Source organism: Vanessa tameamea, chromosome 13, assembly GCF_037043105.1.
Source record: "Vanessa tameamea isolate UH-Manoa-2023 chromosome 13, ilVanTame1 primary haplotype, whole genome shotgun sequence".
Classification (NCBI taxonomy): domain Eukaryota; kingdom Metazoa; phylum Arthropoda; class Insecta; order Lepidoptera; family Nymphalidae; genus Vanessa; species Vanessa tameamea.
Window position 1 is genome coordinate 12,118,212 of NC_087321.1, and position 21,794 is coordinate 12,140,005.

The window sequence follows — 21,794 nt, forward strand, 5'->3', positions numbered from 1 at the left end:
AATTAATATGATTGTTACTTGAAGATAACATTTTATAATTTCTACAAAACTTCGCATCTATTTTTAGTGATTTTCTCTTTACTAATTTCGGCGACGACTAACAGGGAACTGCAAACTGTGTGTGCAATTACAATAATTTGCACCTTGATCTTATGATCTGATGGAACGGCACGGCCGGAAGAGTTCAAGCGCTGCTATTTTTATTTAGAAGCTTTTATCATTTTTTAATTAAAAAAAAAGTTATACCTTATATTTCTTACAAAGTCGATATCCGATTTAAAATATCGTTACGTTACAGTTGTTGATTATCGAACAACTCAGACCTGAGAAAAACCGGCATAAGTATGTGTGTATAATGTATATTGATAAAATATTATTTATTTTGAGACAGTCGCGACAGTGCTAAACGCCTACTATGAGAAAGTCTTTAGCATTAAAACTATTGTTGCATTTCGGCTTTAAAATTAAAATTATATATATCTACTTCGGCCACGTGGTAAACAAAATCGAACTCCCGATTCAGCAGTGCGATTCTTTAGGAATTCGCTTCGTATCTCACTCGTGAAATATTGACAACCGACTTACGGTGATACGTCATTTTGATACGTATAATTCTATACATTTTATAATTATTGTATTCAGTATATCAGTATCTGACATTTCAAGCTCGTGTCCTACGGTGAGTATCGAGTTTCTTGTTACAGAATAGTCTTACTGTAGAATGTAGCCTAAATATAGATATCGGAGATCAATCAAATAAATTCTAAAACAGGTGCACGGTGTAGTTCAATAATTTCATCACTCTGCATAAAGTGGTTAGTTTTTTAAAGAAATCTTTTGAAACTATGCTTCTTAATCAACGTGTAAGATAATTTTAACTTTGCCTATTAATAAATTATAATTTTATTAAGACTTATCTATATATTATAATACATAGATGACAAAAAACTGGGATTGCTATTCGCAATTACTTTTACATTACATAACAAACACGTTTAAACTATATAGTTGACTATCTATTTCATTATTTAAATGAAATAACTACTGTCTTGCCTGCTTATCAAATCGAATCTTTTTCAATCAATCACTTTTGAATCGTCATTTAACAAACTATTTAAAGTGAAGCTACCACCGGTTCGGAATGTAAATTCTACCGAGAAGAACCGGCAAGAAACTCTTACATTTCGAACCGATGGTAGGTTTGCGTTCAATTCAATCTATGACGATTCTGAGAGTGTTTTTTAACAAATCTATTAATGTAATTAATTCGTTGAATGGTTGCGGTATTAAAAAAAATCCACGTCAGTTCGTTATTCTGACTTGATATATATTTTACAGATAATTGCTAAACGTTAATCATTAAAATTTACCGTTCCCGCTGCGCTGTGATTAAACTAGGTCACTTGACAATACAATATATACTGAGTGTTTAATTGTACGCCTAATAATACCACAAGACAAATACTACGTTAGAATACTACGTAGAATAACCTAAACGAATAAAACGTTACTTCCAAATGGCTTAAAAATATTTATTTCAATAATATATAATATTAACAAAAATCAACTACCTTCTTTAAATGGGACCAAACCGAAGTATAACCTCATAAGCAAAAAAAGATTTTCCAAAACATTTCATATACGAAAGGGTTCTGATGTATCAAATATAAAAAAATATATAATCGACTTAGTTAACCTTCTTCTTTAGAATTCGGTTTATATTACAATAACTGAACGGAAAATTATAATGTAATGATAGCAGTAAATAACATGAAATCTATACACAATACAATACAATACAGCAAGGACAAAACTTCGGGTTATATTAGACTAGCTGATCATGCGGTTTTACCCGCCTGAAATTTATAAAATATAACCTATAGCAATACAATACGTCACAATTTGATTTCCTCGAGGGGTGAATAAGAAAACCCCGGGACTCAGACTATCTCCAAATTTATCTATCTATCTATATATATTTTTTATGTTAGAGGTGGCAAACGAGCAGGAGGCTCACCTGATGGAAAGTGACTACCACCGCCCATGGACATCTGCAACACCGGGGGGCTTGCAGGTGCGTTGCCGGCCTTTCAGGAAAGAGTACGCTCTTTTCTTGAAAGTTCCCAAGTCGTATCGGTTCGGAAAAACCGCCGGCGAAAGCTGGTTCCACAGAGTGGTTGTCCGGTTGTTGTTGAAATGGATTAGGTTTAGCCGACCCCAGTTTGAGACTTTGTTTAACGAAAACTTGATTTCAGACACAAGTTTGTTCCGGTTTTCTTCGACATTTTCCCAAGAAATATTAGCACGGCCGGTGTATGAGGTGTCTACGGTGCTGTCGTCTGCATAGCAGTGAATGTTACTGTTTTGCAACAAGTCATTGATATGCAGAAGAAACAGAGTGGGTGATAGAACGCAGTCTTGTGGAACACCAGCATTGACGAATTTTAATTCGGAGCATGCACCGTCGACAACGACCTTGATGCTCCGATCTGCCAAAAAACTGGTAATCCAATTGCATAATTTCCCGGGAAGCCCATAGGAAGGAAGCTACGAAAGAAGCGCTTTGTGCCACACGCGATCGAAGGCCTTCGCTATGTCCAGACTGGCTGCTAATGCCTCCCCCTCAACTGCTTCCGCCCATCTATGAGTAAGGTAAACTAGATCACCGGCTCAGCGACCCCGACGGAAACCGACCTGGCGGTCGCTAATCAGCTGGTACTCCTCTAGGTACTGCAGGAGCTGGCAGTTTATAATGGACTCCATTACCTTGGAGAACAAGGAGGTGATGGCTATAGGCCTATAATTGGACGCCTCTGATCGGTTGCCCTTTTTAGGGATCGGATGCACCAAAGCAGTCTTCCAGGAGTTCGGGACGACGCCGAATGCATAGGATTGCCGGAAAAGACGCGTTAAGACCGGAGCCAAATCGGGAGCACAAGTCCGTAGCACGATTGAAGGGATGCCATCGGGTCCACTCGATTTATGGATATCCAAAGAAAGAAGTGCTTTACGAACTGCACTTTGCCGGAATTTAACCTGCGGCATCGTGGTATCGCACCGCGGGATTGTTGGTGGTGACTTTCCTCGGTTATCCAGAGTCATGTTCGCCGCGAAGAGAGAGCCTAAAAGATCAGCTTTCTCCTTCGCTGTATGGGCCAATGACTCACCGTCTCTGTGCAAAGATGGAAAAGAGGGCTGACAGAAATTCCCTAAGACAGCCTTAGCGAGAGACCAGAACGCACGTGTTCCTGAAGGGAGGCGCACCAGTCTCACGCCAATTCTGCCAATGTACTCCGTCTTCGCCTTAGCAATCACATTTTTGAAGGATATAGAGGCAGAATTATATTCCTTTCTGAATGCGTTGGTATTTACATCACGAGACGCCGATGCGTTAGCCCAGTATTGGTAGCGTTCCCATTTTCGACGTGAAGCCGTTGCAGAAACGACCAAACCAGCGCTGGGACTTGCCACCGATGGGGACCGCATAATACGGAATGAACAGTTCCATACCCTGAAGTACCACATCGGCGACAGAGTCAGCAACAACGCTCGAATCATCCAGCGAGAAACAAACCTGCCCCCATGGGTAGGATGCAAAGAAGGACCGCATCCCATCCCGATCTGCTGACTTGTAGTGCCACACTCTGCGGCAGCCCACGAAACGAGGTCGTGAGTACCACGGCGGGGAATCGAACCCCGGTCTCCCGCGTGACAGGCGGGGATACTTACCACTATACTACCGAGGATGGTCGTGAGTACCGCGCAACCGGCACTGTACTCCGGACGAGACAGTGGTCCGACGAGCCCAGAGGGGGATCGACGATAACCTCAGCAGAAGGTCCAACAGGGAAGGTATATGAACCTCCACGTTGGCGAGGTGAGCAGTTGTGTCAAATCATATGCTAATGCGAAGTCGAGAACAGATCTACCCGCATGATCGGTAGTGCGTGAGCCAAGCCATTCGAGCCATTCTTTATCCAAATTTGATCTTAACCGGTTTAGCAGTTTAAGCGTGATGAGGTTACAGACAGAGTTACTTTCTCATTTATAATATAGGTATAGATTTAAGAAAAATATACATACTTAGGAAAAAATTTGAAAAATAAAATAATTCCTGCTAAGTAGAATATTATTATTTTTTCTAATTAATAAAAAAAGGCATTTCTGACTCTTAAGACCGCCTGACTTTTATATGTTCCATAAACAACAGTACCGTCGGAATGGCGGCTCCACCCCTACTCATAGTGATATATTAAGCACACTGGGCGAGCCGCAGTAAACATCGCCACCGATTAACTCAAATTGCGATCACGCTGCGAATAAACTCCTTGTCTGTTTGATATATCGTCAGCCACGAACGGAGCCGAGATGTACCAATAGTAATACGCGAAATTTTACTGTAGACTGCGTTCAAAGCGGACAAACTCGTATTAAACTCGTTTAAAATAAATTTTCTTGTGCATAATTTCTGTTTATAATTTTTCTCGTACTGACAGTAAAGGAAAAGGCTGGTGATGCGATGTAAGAAACCACATAACAACAGGTGGCCTCTTTAGAAGTCTACGGATATCATAAAAAATATATGATGTACTTGTAGTAATACTTACCATAAGTTTCAGTAATATTTTACTTTCAAGCTTCCTCATACCAAGTTTTATCAAATTCGGTTCAGCCGTTAAAACGTAACAGACAGACAGACAGGCATAGTTACTTTCTCATTTATAATATTACTGTAGATTCTATGACCTAGTATTATAAGGGCTAAACATTGTGCCTTTTACCAATTTATTTAAAACAATAACAATTTTATTTGTAATAAAACGATTTTGATTACAAAATTCAGGGTTATTGATATTGTTTTTTTTTTGACACCAGGACATAAAATTTATTGTAATTATCATGGAGTACTTTTTGTAAGTTTTGTGTATACCATTTTACGTAAAAAAAAAACAGATTAAAAATAGCGAAATGACTTGCGTCACCTTCAAGTGCATATCCATTAAATATTAAATGCAAATTAAAATACCAAATCATGATTTATTTACTCTGTGGTAGGGCTTTGTTGCCCGACTGGGTAGGTAGGTGTTGTGTTAAGATTTAAAGGTTGAGCGAGCCAGTATAACTACAGGCACATGAGGCAAATAGGACCTAGGCGCTGTAAATACCTAATGGTTAATATCTCTTACAGCGGTAATGTCTATGAGTTGAGGTAACAGTTTTCCATCAAGTGGCCGCATCAAATACCGCATTTGCCCGACCGCCTAACTATATAAAAAAAAAACATTCTGCACGTTCGATTACGATGACAACAAACAACTAAATTATTATTAAGGAAATGACCATTACCTGATTCATAACTGTTTACGTTATAATTACTTTAATTACTCTTTACAAATTATCGAATCAAAATATTCTTTATTAAAGTAGGCTCATAAAAGCACTTTTGAATTGTCATGTTACTAAGTTCAGAAAGTAGATTCTACCGGGAATATCCAGCAAATAACTCAGTAGTTACTCTTCTCCGCCACTTTTACTTACAGAGTATATCAGGAAAGTTTTTTTTTTTTTTATATTCTGCCTAGAAATCAATAGATATTAAATCCACGCTTTTTTATCTTTAATATAATCTTGTATTGAGTAATATGTCTTATTTATCAACGTATTTTGACAGGAGCTTTAAATTTTTTTAATATATTGCTAGCGTTACATTCGTTTATCGATTGAGATAAAAATACCGCACACGTTTTCGAAAATTTATGAATGCGTTCTAAACCTGTCTCGAAAATAAACGTAGTTGACCTCGAAATCAATATTAGTCAAAATATGTAAGTAAATCGCTTCTATAAATATGTTCACTGTTGTATTGTTATTTATACTATTGTCATTTTTACAACATATAGTTACTGAATTGTTTACGTAAATCAGCATATATTTCATCATATGACCTTGTTGAAAAATCAAAATGGCCGACATGGTAAAGAATAGGTGATAAAAACACAGCATACCTAATTAGATTCATAATTATTATATTTATACATCTCTAATAAAATTAAATTAATAAGTTAAAACTTACTTAAAACGTACTTTTCTGTTGTTTACGACTTTGCGTGCAAAACAAATGAATCGGCCGTTCTTGAATATCGCTATCACAACGCAATTTCCGTTAACAATAAAATAATAATTACTCCAATACGATTATATTGGGCAATGTGAGTGAAATTACGACGCTAATACGATTACCAACGCGTAACGTGTCGTTAACATTAATTGTTGTCTTTTATTATAATTAGAACGATTAAACAGATAAAGTTTTATTGATTTTAGAAATAATCTGCGTTACTTTATTCAATAATATCAACCGAGCCCAATAGAGCAACTTACTAGAAAAAGTTTCAAATCATCTTAAAAGCCTTCTTACCCCAGTTTTGGGCCATTAACAAGCTTTTATGTTATTCAATACCTAATTAAATAAACCTTTTTCTGATAATAGGTATAGGTAGGCGGACGGCGAAAAAACGACCTGATGATTAGTGGTCACCACTGTCTATAGACGTTATGACTGTAAGATATATTAATTTACAGTAACATTCGTTGCATCAGCGATACGCTGGTTCACTGACCTTTCAAACCGAAAACAAAGTATTACTGTTTGGCGGTAGAATATCTGATGAGTGGGTGACATTCAGGCGGCCTTGCACAAAGCCCTACCACTAAATTATACTTAATTTGTAATAATAATATGTGTGATTTACACTTCATGGAATGCTAGTGGAATACTTTCCACTAGCAGTCCATTAAGTGTAACCAAAAGTGCGACCAGCTAATTTAAGTTGACATTTAAGATAATTGAATGTGAAGGCAACTTACACGGTCCTATAAGAATTTACACATCTCACTCGTGAAATTTTTTACACGTATAGTGATACGCTGTTTTGACGCGTGGAAAACTTGAATATTTTATACTAGCGACCCGCCTCGGCCTCATACGGCTACTACAATGGGCTATATGAAACTTTTATATTGAAAAACAAACATACAAAGATAAATTGTTGTTCTTTTTTGAATATAAATTATCGGCTTCTACTATAATATGTCAACTTTCCTTTTGAATCAATCCGTATAATGAGGAAAACCGCATTAAAATCCGTTGTGTAGTTTAAGAGATCTAAGCGCACAGACGGCCGAAAGCGACTTTGTCTTATACTGTGTACGGATCATGATCTGCGATGATTTACGAATTTATTCTTAAAAAAAACTCTACAGAACCAACTGCAAGACTAGCACTCTAGACTAGAAACTATTTCATTACAAATTAAAGTAAATATGCGTGTGAATTATTCAGCCTAATATATATAACCAAATCTATAAATCTTGCAAAAAATCAACTAACACTAACTCACTTTTTATCATACGCTTAATCTCGTTAGGTTCCAATAAATGTTTTTTTTTTTCATAAGATTTTAATTAATTAATAGGCAATAACCTACATTATCAGTCACATGACTCGAATGAAATATAATCTTCATATTAAAAGATTAATATATAAAGATTATTATTATCAACATATTAACATATAATATGATCATTAATTTAAACATAAAGAATATTTGATGTTTTATCGGTCACGACAGTATGGTGTGTTGCCATTTCCAACTTATAATTTCAAGGAAAATGTTATGATTAAGCATTTAACTTGATTTTAATTGTAAGTTCACCGTGACACTCACGTCTTTCCTACTCCTGGTAGTGCTTAGTCCAAGCCCGTCTATGTAGGTACCACCAACTCATCGTATATTATTTAGCCAAACAGCAATACTAAGAATTGTGTTCTGTATTGAAGGGAGACATAACATATTAATTCCCAAAGTTGGTGAAGCATTGGTGATACGAGATGATATTAATATTTCTTACGTTGCTAATGTCTGTGAACTGTGGTGAGCACCTACCATCAGGTGGCGCATTGGCCAATTCACGTTGATGATAGTTATATGTAAAATACTATTGGAAGGCAAATTCAAATGATAAGTGAACATTGTAAGAAAAATGTCTTTGTTCACGTCATATACTTTTATATGACGTAAATTCGACCATTCGACAATTTAATCGTTATAGAAACATTTATGTAAAATAATATTGAATTTGCACGTTACGAACATATTTTATTAATGTCATGAATATTCTTTTTCAAAAAAACACGAGAAAAAGTGACTGAACTATGTTATCTTTGCCTTTTTTTTTATATGTTTAAAAGTACAACGACGAAAGTCACTTTTATTATGTGTGTTGAATATATTTATAAACACCGTGATCACTTTTACTCGCTTTATTTATCTGCACGTAAACACATGACAGGCTATTTAAAAACAACAATATTATACTCATGTACATGCATAATTATGTCACATCACATGCACAATTTATAGCCCACTCTCACTGCAATGACTCGGTATAATAACAATCTTTGTACATTATAAACAACATACAGGTTTTTTCTGTTTAATAAAATATCGGATTAGCATAATGAGTCAGCCGTTGACTTCAATAAGAAACGAACGAGGTTAATAATTTCATTTATTTTTGATAGTTTTTTTATTCAAACGAGTTGTCGGAGATGGTTCGTTTAATGTTGGAAAATTTGGTTAACATTCGTCAACTACTGTGTGTATATTTAGACATGAGTTAGATAGGTAAACTGCAAGTCACAAACTAGATGATACATATTTAATTAGATTTATCCCGCAGCTTCAACCACGTGTTACGTTAGGGGGGGGGGGTGATCTATATCTTTCCCTGGAGTTCAATCTTGCTTCATACCAAATTTCATAAAATTCGGTTCAGTAGTTTAGCTGTGAAAACGTAACGGACAGACAGACTTACTTTATAATATTAGTGTAGATTATTATATACTTACACAGTCGTATCATATGTAAAGAGGCAAAACTGTATATATTATATCGGATCCAGCGGGACTAAGATGGTTCGGTCGCGCAAGTCCCGCAATTATAAAAAATAATGCACACAAATTGTCATAAATATTTTTTTTCAATATAATTATCCAAAGCCAATTCAAGACAAAGACTGAAATCATAAAACATCTGCATTGATCACAATTTTATACATTAGTAAGACAAGTATTGTTTATGTATTTTTAAATTTAAGAAACATAAGCGTATTCACAAATTAAACGAGAAATAATTTTACGACAATAGTAGCCACAGAAAATAACCTTAATACCGCAACTCATTCAGTGCTATCATTATATGTTTCTTAAAACTGTTTTCGCTGAACATTTCGACGTCATATCATATACTGTTGAAGGTAATCACTTACTTTATACTTAAGTTCAATTCATTTATTAAATTATCTTTACATTTCACAAACAACATATCGTTGTTGCAATTTTGCACATTGTCGTCTTGATAAGCATAAGAACCTTAATTAAGAAAAGATTTTTTATTGTTTTTATATTTGCAAAAAAATACGATACTTTTTATATGATGATATAAATAAACAACCACACTTTAAAAAATATGGCGGCCACAGATAAATAATGTTAAGTAAGCGAAAAAGACACCATAATAAATATTTGATGTCATTGTTCTCGAAATCCACAATATTACGGTCGGTAACAGGCGAAGTTTTCTCTTGTTTTTGCGCCCGAGCAGAATATTAACGATGTACGTATGTAATTGCAAAAATGTATGTACGTATAGCACATGCGCCCTGATATAATTCGTTGGCAAAAAACAAAAAAATAGAAAAAACTAAATCTAAGTACCATGATTGCAAGACTACTATATCGCGATATAGACTTTTCCCGTTTGATAGGGCAAGATTGTTAAAACAACCAGGGAACCCCCAGAGCATAGGATTATTACAAATTTTATAGTTCAGTAATTTTTGCGTGAAACAGTACCGAAGATCCACGGACACAAACTCTCGTGTTATAAGTGGGATATAATTACGTATAACTAATTAATATTCATCAGATATTATAATATACAGGCCATTTTAGATGTCATAAAGATATATGAATATCATCAATATTAAAAAAAGCCTATATATTGAAGTAGGCTTTCACGAGCACTTAAGAACTTTTTTTATAACGAGCTGTTCATGAAGCTATCACAATGTGAAAATACCTAGCTACTCGCTAGTAACCCTTTAAACTTGTACAATATATTTTTAATTGCATGTGCATCTATACATATATTTTTATATAATAAAACATTAATACTCGTGTGAAGGTTTTGTAGAAAAAATATGTTTGTATGCAAAATGTTATTGAAAGATTATATTTTCTAAATAGCTTTCAAAGTAAAAATTATAATGGTGATACAAACGTTTTATCAACTTGCTTTGTGCAAGCCCGTCTGAGTAGGTACCACCCACTCATCAGATATTCTACCGCCAAACAACGTTAATGTAAGTGTTAAATTTCAAAAGTAACCCTATTGGCTGTTCCATAATCTTTGTGCCAAATTTCAACCATCCAAACTTTTGCATTTATAACATTGCACAGTCGCTAAAAACACTTAAATACTAAAACGTACAATTTACACAAAATGGTTGCCATAATATTACATTAGCTATGCAATATATTTACATAAACGCAGTGCAATGCTGTAGAAATGTGTTATATACATATATGCGGGCGTAATTCTGTCAACTATCTTTAACTCGCACTTCGCAGGACTTCTCTTGATTTTACGGGGCCTTGTAATTGTAAATTTGGGTACGCCATAAACCTCCCTGGGGTTTTCACAATTTGTTTTATGTAATAAAGTAGCTGCCCAATCATAATGACTACAATTATATCTCATCGGAACCAGGCGAGAACGTGTTGTGGTTAATTATGTCTTACTGTGTAAAAATAATCTTAAAAAATTTAATTAAATTTCAATGAACAAAAAAACGTAAAAAACAGCCGCCTTTCATTCGGTTTTTAAGATACTCTGAGTTCCGGATGCCAGTGGGGAACTCGTGGCGGCCATTCGCCCGGTGTTGAGAGAGTGGGTCGAGCGCAAACACGGCCCACTCACGTACCACCTGACGCAGCTCATGACCGGTCACGGCTGCTTCGCCAAATACTTGTGCGAAGTCGTCGGGAGAGAGCCGTCGGTGGTATGTCTTCATTGCGACGACGGAGCCGTGGACACGGCCGAGCATACACGCGCAGTGTGCCCAGCCTGGGCGAAGCCTCGCGCAGACCTGTTCACGGCTATTGGATGTGACATCTCGCTTCCGCCCTTAGTGCGTAAGATGGTCGCGAGTGCAGAGGCGTGGGCGGCATTACGGGTCTTCAGCGAAGCCGTAATGTCCGCAAAGGAGGAGGCGGAGCGACAGCGGAAGGACGACCCAAACTCCCTCCCGCTGCGTCGACGGAGACCTGGTCGACGGCGCCGCGACCATCTAGGCCGGATTCCTTGACATGGACGAGACATAATTAAATCCTAAATGACATAATGTGGTTGGCAGCGGAATTTTACATCCGCTGCCGCCTAGCCTCCAGTGGCGGACTCGGGGGGATTCCGTCACGGTTCAGATGGAGACGGTGTCGGAAGGTGCGCCGTAACACCCTGGCGTGCCTTTCGTGGCGAGTCGCCCCTTTACAGCGACGGCCGTTGGCAGGGCCGCGGTGGTGAGCCACACGCGTTCCCGTAGCCCTGTCGCCTTGCGGTGAGGCGGAAATCCGAGGAGGTTTTAGTGGGTAGGACGGGGCCTTCAGCCCCGGGAGTCCCACATATCCGTCCCGGTCCCCCCTTTCGACCGGGCGGAATGCATTTCCTCCTCGTAAAACAAAAAAAAAATATTGGAATGGTAAAAGTCCGAAAAAGTCGTCCCTTTATAATAAATACTTACATTTACCAACTCATGTCGGTAAATCTTAGGTTTTACTGGAAAATCTTAAGATTTACCTTAGTTCGAGCTGTTACAGTAACATATATACATCACATGCAGTAGGTATTAATGTCTCAACATATACAAGTAAATCCATCGTGATTATAGATTTAACAATACGTACAACAATTGCTAAGAAGAACTCAACGAGTTAACTTTGTCATAAAACATTACAACCTATAACCCGGCGCACATCTTTAGATTATTATGGAGTCCATCGGATACTTTTCGCGAGTGGTTTAAAAGTTATATCACCAGTTCTCGTTATCACAGCGTAATGAAATACATAAGTATCTTTTGAGCACAAAAAGTTTCACCATAATAGATTATCTAGTTTGTGCACAGAGAGAAAATATACCTTTTTAATGATATAATTGCAAAATTAAATGTCATTTTCTTAATGCTGATAACTATGATATTTATCAAACCAACTACAATAATATGTAGTATGTTACATGATTATTGAACCACGCCAGTCAGATTTCACGGCTTTTTAATAAAAGTAACTATAAAATGAATTACTATTTTACTACAATATTTTTATTTAGCATTTTGAAAGTTACGATTGATTTGTAATATTTTCCATATCAGTTATCTAACAATTTATGTCCTTTTTGAAATGTTTTTGCGTTATGCAAAGAAATTTACATATTAATGATTTTTGGAACGGTAGAATGTTTTTGTTTTAAATCTCTTCGCGTAATTATTTAGGTTAGATTTATGGACATTTATTCTCAAAAAGACATAAGTCGCTTACATGAGAATACACATAATATATGGTAATATAAAATAACATTTATTAATTCTGTTCCTAAAATCTCTTTTTCTGTTATGTTAGAATATCCTGACCTGGAAGGAGATTATTTTGGGTACGCGAATGTATTGGGCCATCATAGTAAGTGATCATCACTGCCGAGGCAGTTGACTTCCAGGAGTTCCAGGCAGGATATATAACATATATATAATTGTATTTAAATAACATGATTGTATTTTTAGATGTTGAAAAAGAGTAACTACTGAGTTTCTTGCCGGTTCTTCTCGGTAGAATCTACATTCCGAACCGGTGGTAGCTTTACTAAATATAGTTTGTTAAACGACCATTCAAAAGTGCTTGTAAAAGCCTACTTGAATAAGGTATATTTTAATTTTGATTGATTTAGTATCGCGAGGCGCCGTAAGAACTATGGGAGCTAAGATGCTATGTCCTTCTTGAAATTATACTGGCTCCTCGTCCTTCCCACCGGAACACAACAATACTAAGCATTACTGTTTGTTGGTAGAATATATGATGAGAGGGTGATACCTACCTTAACGGACTTGCATCATAGGGCTTTACCACCAAGTAATGGTGGTAGGGCTATGTGGTGGCAGAACGGGTCCAGACTCGGCTATTCTTTAACACAGTTAGGGTAAGTTGTACTATGAAATGTGTACTTATATAATTAAGTATATAGTATATAAACTCAATAATTATATTTAATTAATAATATAGGTACTTACGTTCAAGCTGCTTTTAGTATTTGAATTTTATTGCAATTACATTCTCGAGCTTGGAATTAATGTAGTGGCTTCTAGTCGATTCCATACAACATTAACTAATTAACGATTTAATTTTATTGTATTTGTGCAAGTATAAAAACAATTTTATGTATAGGGCCTCGCAAATGTGCAATCTCGTAATTACGATTACAACAATTGCAGCCGCATAAAACGACTTCATTGCGTAACAATTCAAAATTTTATAAATACCAGTACATCATTATTAAAAATTTGAGAAAAAAATATGAGAATTTGATTTTTTTTATCTTTCTTTCTATTTTTAATTCGAGTATGTATTTTTTTAATTATGAAATATCGTTATAGTTCGTAAACTACATACATATAAATATACTATAGTTGTCTAAAGTTGTCTACCAAACAAAAGAAAATCGATCGAAAAGAAGCGAAGAATCGTTTAACGTGTATGTTTTTTCTTTGCCAATAAAGATATAGATATCACGATTATTTAATACCTACCTATCTAACTACGTACCTACTTACCTGCCTACCTACACTAAATCGATTCTTACGGAATGCGATATTACCTATTAAGGCCTATTTAAGACATCTCACATATTAGTTCATTATGTATTTATGAATTACATTGTGCATTGTACGTAGACTATTTACAGGATATTACGTATTTGTTATTGTGATGTATTAGTTAAAACATAAAGAACTGTCTAGAAATTGTGACGTACATTTATATTCAAAGTAATTAATCCAGCACAGAAGCACTACACGTACTGATCGTCAAAGTAAAAATTGATGATTGTTGCAGTCGATAAATCAGTATGATGGAGTATTGTGCTACTGCAAAGGTCTATGGTACTGATTTATAATTTTTTGCTTTGATATCAATCCGCAGCAAATATTTGATAGCAACAGTTGCTATGTTCTAACCGTAATAGCCCCCCAGATTCCGAGAACTGGCGAACTATTCTGTCTTTTGTAATTTATACGTCTTTAGGCGCGTTATGAATGATTAATGTGCTTATTTATATTGTAAAACTTCATGAAGTTGCTCACTAAACCATTAAGTGACAAGTCGCACGAAATAGACAACTTCATACCTTATCTTATAGTACAATATTAAAATTGTGAATGTTTGGTTGCATTCTATTAAAAACTATTTTTAATTATTCTGAAGAAGAACTTCTCACGCGCGTACATAACTACACGCACCTTTTTTTTGTTTTCACTATGTAATACTGAAACCGAGTGTAATCTTATTATGTCTGTTAGCCGACTACACGGACCTGTGGTTTGTGGTGACAGTCCCTTGTGGATCCCAGGAAATGTTAAAAAACTAAGTTCAAATGTTAAGGAACGTTTTAAAATATTACGACAATTTGGCGTAAAAATATTCGCTTCAAAGCTTTTAATAAAATTGTAATGTTATTATACTTTTGTACGTTATCGAAAATAACTTTAGGAAACGGCACTTCCGTTTCCTAAAGTCACCACTATATATAGGAAATGGCGCTATAAGAAATAGTAACCATTCCTTACATCGCCAATGCGCCACCAATCTTGGGACCTGTGATGTTATGTCCCTTGTGCTTGTAGTTACACTGGCTGAGTCGCGCTTCAAACCGGAACACAACAATACTGAGTACTGCTATTTGGCGGTAGAATATTTGATGAGTGCTCATCAGATATTCTACCTACCCAGACGGGCTTGCACAAAGCCCTACTACCAAGTAAAACATATCAACATATTAAACCGTCGGCTTATTCTTTTTAAAGTAATTGATGCTCATTAATATGGAACCTAAGAAATCAGTAATGTATAAAACGTTCTACTGAATGGTCTTGTGGCTGTGACCTTTTCTCCAGACAGAGCACAGCGGGTGTCAGATCTGCGTGGGAATATTTATCAGTAACGCCCAATCGAATAAGATCACCGACGTATTAAGCAAATAAAAACACGCCGTTCTTCGTTTAATATTCCCGTGTCTAGCCACTGAGAGAGAGCTAGTTCTTCTCTCTGAGTCATCTGTTATTAAAAACAAGCTCGTTGAAATATTCGTCTTCTTCGAGGTACGAAGTTATTTATAGCGTTTAAATAATAACAAAATAATACCACGTAAAGGTTACTGAAATAAAAATACATAACGAACTAAACTGGATTTCGTTTAATCGGTTTATTAACGAACGTTGTCAGAACGCAACGACTATTTACAACTTCTTTTGTAAACTTGTTTTATAATTGAGATATAAAACTAATTGTATATCGTTATTCGTGATATAAACAATACGATATATAAATTGGTTACTGATACGTTAACAAATTAAGTAGTCACTACATCATAAAACCATGTTCAAATTTAGCAACTTTTTAATTCAGTCTTTATTACAATTATGTTAACAAATGAGATAAGTACATTAATTTTAAAGTGTTACAGATCACACGTCGTGTGTTTCCTTACTAATTAATATTTTTTAAAACCAGTTTCTGACTGCGTTCTATAAGATTGTAAAATATGTAAACAAGCAACGGCTGTTACTTTTTTATTTATAGTAGGTTAGTGGACTAGGAAATGGATCACGTTTTGGTAAGTGGCCCCGTATATTGGAGCTGTAAGATATATTAAGCATTCCTTAAACATGTAATGCAAGTTGTTTTATGTTGTGTAGTATTATTTATTTGAGTTTTATTTCGTTATGTTCTAATAAAACTAGATTATAATAAAGTCATTGTATTCTAAAAACAATATTGGTGTTGATGCGTTATCATATTTAGATTATGCTTACATTTAACACATCGCATACGACATCGGTCAATATCATCGCGTGCTGTCTACAATAAGGCTCATGAACAAGTGGAGCTCGTAAACGAATAATTTCATCAGTCAAAGATCCAATGAGATAATTCGATTGCGCGAAGACCTCTCAATTGCGCCCTGACATCAACAGCCGCTACAACAATCACGCAAAGTTTCACATTACACTTAACCCGACTATTCTTATTTTTAACCGTCTTGTTAAAGAATATATAAAACAATATAAAAATGTTTTGATAATATCGCAATTGATTTAAAGATTCAGGTTATCAGGAAAATATTACTTTTTACAGGAAATATTGGCTCATTTTCAAAGCGATTTTAACCAATACAGCATTAATTCTTATCTAATTAAGTACCTTAAATACATTATGCATTGAATATAGATCAATATGGACCTTCACAGCATGTAATTAAAATGAATATTTAAAACGCAGGGACATAGCGATTTGTATTGTCTAATCACTGAAAAAATTAGAAGGAACATCAAATTCGGTTCCATTGGTTTGGCCGTGAAAGAGCAACAGACAGACAGGCAGAATTATTTTAACATTTATAATAGTAATGTAGATAACCCGTTCGAATAAAAGCGAATATTCCGCGAAATCTTTGACCGCCCAGCCGAATATGGCTCGAATTATCAAGCAGCATTTTTCAAAGTATCATCCTGAAATTGGTTCACACTCATAATTATTATGTATCATGTTCGCGTGTTCATTAATAATTATTTTATGTTCGTACGTAAACTATAGGTAAATTACTAATGCGTAGATTATGTGCTAATTACAGTATTATAATATGTAATATATAATCACACCGCTTTGATGTATTTTCTCTTACATTCTACGAATTATTCGAACATACGGATAGCGTTAATAAATTACAGCAAACAATAACATCGAGAACACACTTTTGGTGTGATTGTATGAAATTAAATTTTTCAGTTTATTGGTTTCGTTAAGAGTGTGAACTATTTCATTCCAGAATAGGTCACGTTACCGCCCCAACTAATAAATAACATTATTATTGATTCATGACAAAAGGCGTTTAAAAATTTCATAGATTATTCAAGATCTCTATCATAATAGTTCAGTACAATGTCAAAGTTGTTTATTGGTCTTTATTCTTCCTGTGATTGAAATATAATAATACTGGCGCGATTTCTGCGCGTCGCGTTGGTCCAATCCCAATACGTACGTATTTGTTAATATTTCTTTGTCTTAAGTATTAAAATGAATAGCGTATGGACGAATTTGAAGATTGGAACGTGCAGAAACATGTTACAAAATGTCCTCTATATCAAGATAAGATAAGGGTGTCACCCAAGTTTTAAATATTCATCTCTTCTATGAAAATGATGATAGATGAATATTTAAAACTTGGATTGTTTGTTTTGATCGGTTCAACTGTATACTGTTGCGTTGAATTAGTGAATCACTACTTTGCTATTTAGATATTTAGTAAAGATTTAAATATGAAGAGATGGTAGGGCATTGTGCAGGCCCGTTCGGATCACTACCGACGAACAGCAATACTTAGTTCAGTTTAAAGGGTAATTACAGGCCCAAGGGACTTAACTTCTTAGTTCCCAAGGTTGACTTCGCATTGCCAATGTATGTTTAATATTTGAAGACGTAAGTGAAAACAGTAAATGACAAAGCAAAACAGAGTAATCGGCAGTTTTATGTTTTTGTGTTGAAGCGTGTATTTGATCGTAGAGATAGGATATTGGAACTTCTATGTACATATATAAGCCTCATGCAGTTGATACGAACATCTGTATTATTTAATAAAAATGTAGGTATATTTTTTTAAAAGACAATGTACACGTCACGTACCATCATTAATATTTGGGTGTTATGTAATGTCTGAAAGTGTTTAATGTACAAAATATGAACGATTTTCAAGGATTTCTTCGTAAAAGTATATATATATATTCAGGCAAATCTACTTCTTAATTTCATTTCTATTTTCAATAGTTCATCCACATCATTTCAGCCTGTACACGCCCACTTATGGACGAAAGCCTGCCTGTGGAAATCCTTTTCCACTATGTCCAATCTTGCGATACATCATTTGGACAAAACGCCTTTATACTTAGGTTTAGAGTTAAATTTTGGTAGAAAGAGCTATATTCATATATAACACTTTCTTCCTTTACATTATGTTGTGAGTTTTGTGCCCTTAGTGTCTCCAATTATGACGAAAATTAATTATTCGTGTTCATACGCGTTCAATTCTTAAATCAAGCATCCAAGCTCTTAAAACTTTAAAACATGGGAACTGAAGTTACCACGAGGTTTATAGTGACTATAAATATTTATTGGTGTCACAAAATCGACTTATGTTTTCAGCAGTTGTGACCACTCACCGTCACGCTCATTCGCCGATCCACCTATCTCAATAACAGCTATGTACATATAACAGTTTTATAAATATTAACAACATTAATAATGAACGTTATTACGTATTACACACTCGTCGTGAAATAAATAATGTTTGGCAATTATCGAAAACCGACAACGACTCGACCAAACAACAATAATACTGTTTGGTAATGTTTACTTTTCATAATATCAACACAGTCCAAATTAAATGGCATTCGTAAAGTAAAAACATAATCCTTATAACTTAAATAATACCTGCGTTTTTAATATAAGCACACAGGCGATGATGATATATCCTTTCGGGCCCCCATTCTTTAGAGGGCATTCGCTTTTACTGTAATTAGGAAATACCCAACAAAAATATTTAGAGTGTATCTCAACGTGAGTCGACGTGAGGTACGAAACCTTTAATGCGCAAGTTCCAGTCGTACTTGGTTAGTCATTTGCTTTCATAGAGGCCCCATATTCTTGTTTGCGCTAGGGCCCCAGAATGGATTAAGACGGTTCTGCCTAATATATGCAACAGTTTTACATTTTATTTAATATTGTAACTTGACGACTTAAAAGCGCATTAATATGGAAAATAATTTTTTTACTTCGTTTGACATTATCCTTAGTTCATACAATTTAATTCACTTCTACATATTAATGCACCTTACGCAAAAAACTCCAAGAGTTTCAAGTTCTACTGAATTAGAATTTAGACACATCTTATTTAAATATTATTGCAGTTAACACAAAATCACGTCGTTATTTTTAAAATCTTTTGTATTTTATAATTTATAAATAAATTAGTAAGTGGGTACATTAAATCAAATCAAATCAAATTTGCATACATCGTTGCGATAGTGATGTCCGTTTTTTCGCACACATTTTGGATATCGACAAAAATCGAAAATATTAACGAAAAACAATCACGTACTTAAATATTTAATGTTTATGTAGTTTTTATATTTTTTTTAAATGCATCATGACTATACATAAAATATAAATCTCCATGATGCTATAAAGTGTAACAATGTATTATAATGTAAACAGTTTTTAACATATTACGAGCGTATTAGTAATCCTTGTTCTATTTTTAGCCAACGCATATTATTACGACACTATTTATGTCATCTGCCGAGTTAAAGCGTCGGTCTTCTATATATAATTAAATATTTAAATTAGTTATATATTCGAAACTAAATACGGTTAAAACAGTTAATGGCGACATCGTTTAGAACAACATATCGGTTATATTGACCAAAATCAAAGGTCCCGGCTGAATGCTATATAACTGTCTTATAAAAAATATTGCTTTTTACGACATTGCTACTGACTTGCTATTGACTACGACATACCGCATTAAACAACCACATTTGGTTAATGTTTTCGAAAAATTATATCTGTAGAACAACCAGCTGATCCGTATTGTAAACAATTTGAATAGGCACAGTTTAGGCACAAGAGGTTTAGGGTCTTTTGTAATTCTTAGAAACAAAACACACGCATTTGTACACAAGACGCACCAAAAGACAGTCTGAATTAATTGTGAAACTGTCAACATGTCGGGAGCAAAAAGAAAGCAGATTAATATCGAAGAAAAGTCGCGTATTATTTCAAATGTACGACTGCACCATATGGACATTTATTACCTGCCCACAAATGTCGTACAGCTGGTCAAAGTAGTATCTTCTTATAAGGTAAAGTTTTAGAGCTTATTCCATCAAGCTGTTTGCAATGGTGGTGGTTCGTACTGCACATATGACAATGACAAAGTGTAATCCGACGCAGGCACCTTGCAAAGTGTCATGCAAATTTCCTCTCGAAGTTTTTCTTCACTGCTGAGCACGAGATTACTTGTGGTTTTTCGAATTTTGTAAATTATAAAATGATCAAATCTCGTGTAACGTATTAACTGTGCCGTCGGTGTACATTTTATATTTATATTAATTTTTGATGTACCCGCATGTTTTTTTTATCCAGGCAGCATCTGCCAGCATCAGCCAGGTTAAGGGGTTAAATTTAACGTCATCCGTTTAACCATCTCTGCTTTATATCAAAACGTAATCTTAAAATAACATGTATCTAATCTAAACCACTAACAACAGTCATGAATGTCAGACACAGTGTATATAAATCACAGCTGCTAATAAAATATGAAACACAAAACCCATTTAGCTGAAGCTGGGCTCGCGCCAGTTCTTTGTTTTCTTTTCGAAGAAAATAAATAAAAAAGCTTTCTAAGAGTATACTTTCCAATTCAATTTTCATTTCATAATATTATTTTATTTCAAAAACTTAAGACTCATTCTTTACCAAGTAATCGTGACGCTTATAAGGAAAACAAAACAAAAGAACAATGATAAAAACATTTTAAAGTCACATACGTTATTGTATTTTAATACTCAGAACATTTCGTAATATATTATAATTTGTTTATGTTATTAATACAAAATTATTATCAAAATAATACTTACATCGTTTACGCGATAACTCACAATCATTTTATTTTTTTCCTCGGGAAAATAACAATTAAAAACCAGCGATGCACAAATATTCCAATACGAAACCACACTTGCCTCGTTTTTAAAACTATTTACAACTTTCAAAGTCTATCGGTATCTAATAAACGCATTCACGCGCCACAAACGGCGCTCGGTCTGCGACGGTATCATTTTTCACTTTTAACGTAAAAAACTATTTACTATCCAGCACTTCTCGAGTCATAAAATAAATGATCACGACACTTTTGACGCTTACCGCACAAAACACATGTAGCGAGTCTAATTCGGATCGACTCCAACTTGGCAAAACACAAAACTGAATAGTTTACCACTGATGCGTAAGCTACAACCATATAACTATAGTGAGCCAGCACGACGGTACTCCGTACGCGAGAAAGGGATAGAGAATCGGTTATCAACGCGAAAGGCGAAGGTGACGCGTAAGGAGGAAAAGGACAGGCATACGTACTCCAGCTACGGATTTAGTATCCGGTATTCCCGTTCGAGAATTTGTATGTTTTGTGAGGTGTAGCTGCGATAACGCTGGTGGTGGTCAGCAGCTGACCTCTATATAGATTATCTATAATTATAAATAAACTTACAAAAGTGCATAGTTTATTTTTTATGTAACACATAAAACCGTAGCTAAGATTTAAGGGTAAGGTATAAATATACAACAATGAAATTATGAC

At 35.0% G+C, this 21,794-nt stretch overlaps 1 protein-coding gene and 1 non-coding gene across 2 annotated transcripts in view; both read right to left on the minus strand.

The window, feature by feature from the left end:
- LOC113399609 (protein halfway) overlaps positions 1-21,439 on the minus strand; it is a 44,292-nt gene extending 22,853 nt beyond the window's left edge. The window contains exon 1 of the mRNA XM_026638778.2: positions 21,076-21,439. Within this exon, the coding sequence (XP_026494563.1) occupies positions 21,076-21,102 (27 nt within the window). The 5' untranslated portion in view covers positions 21,103-21,439. The remainder of the gene's footprint in view (positions 1-21,075) is intronic.
- Positions 3,675-3,750, minus strand: Trnad-guc (transfer RNA aspartic acid (anticodon GUC)). Its single transcript has one exon. It is a non-coding gene; the product is annotated as a tRNA-Asp (tRNA).
- Positions 21,440-21,794: the final 355 nt, after the last annotated feature.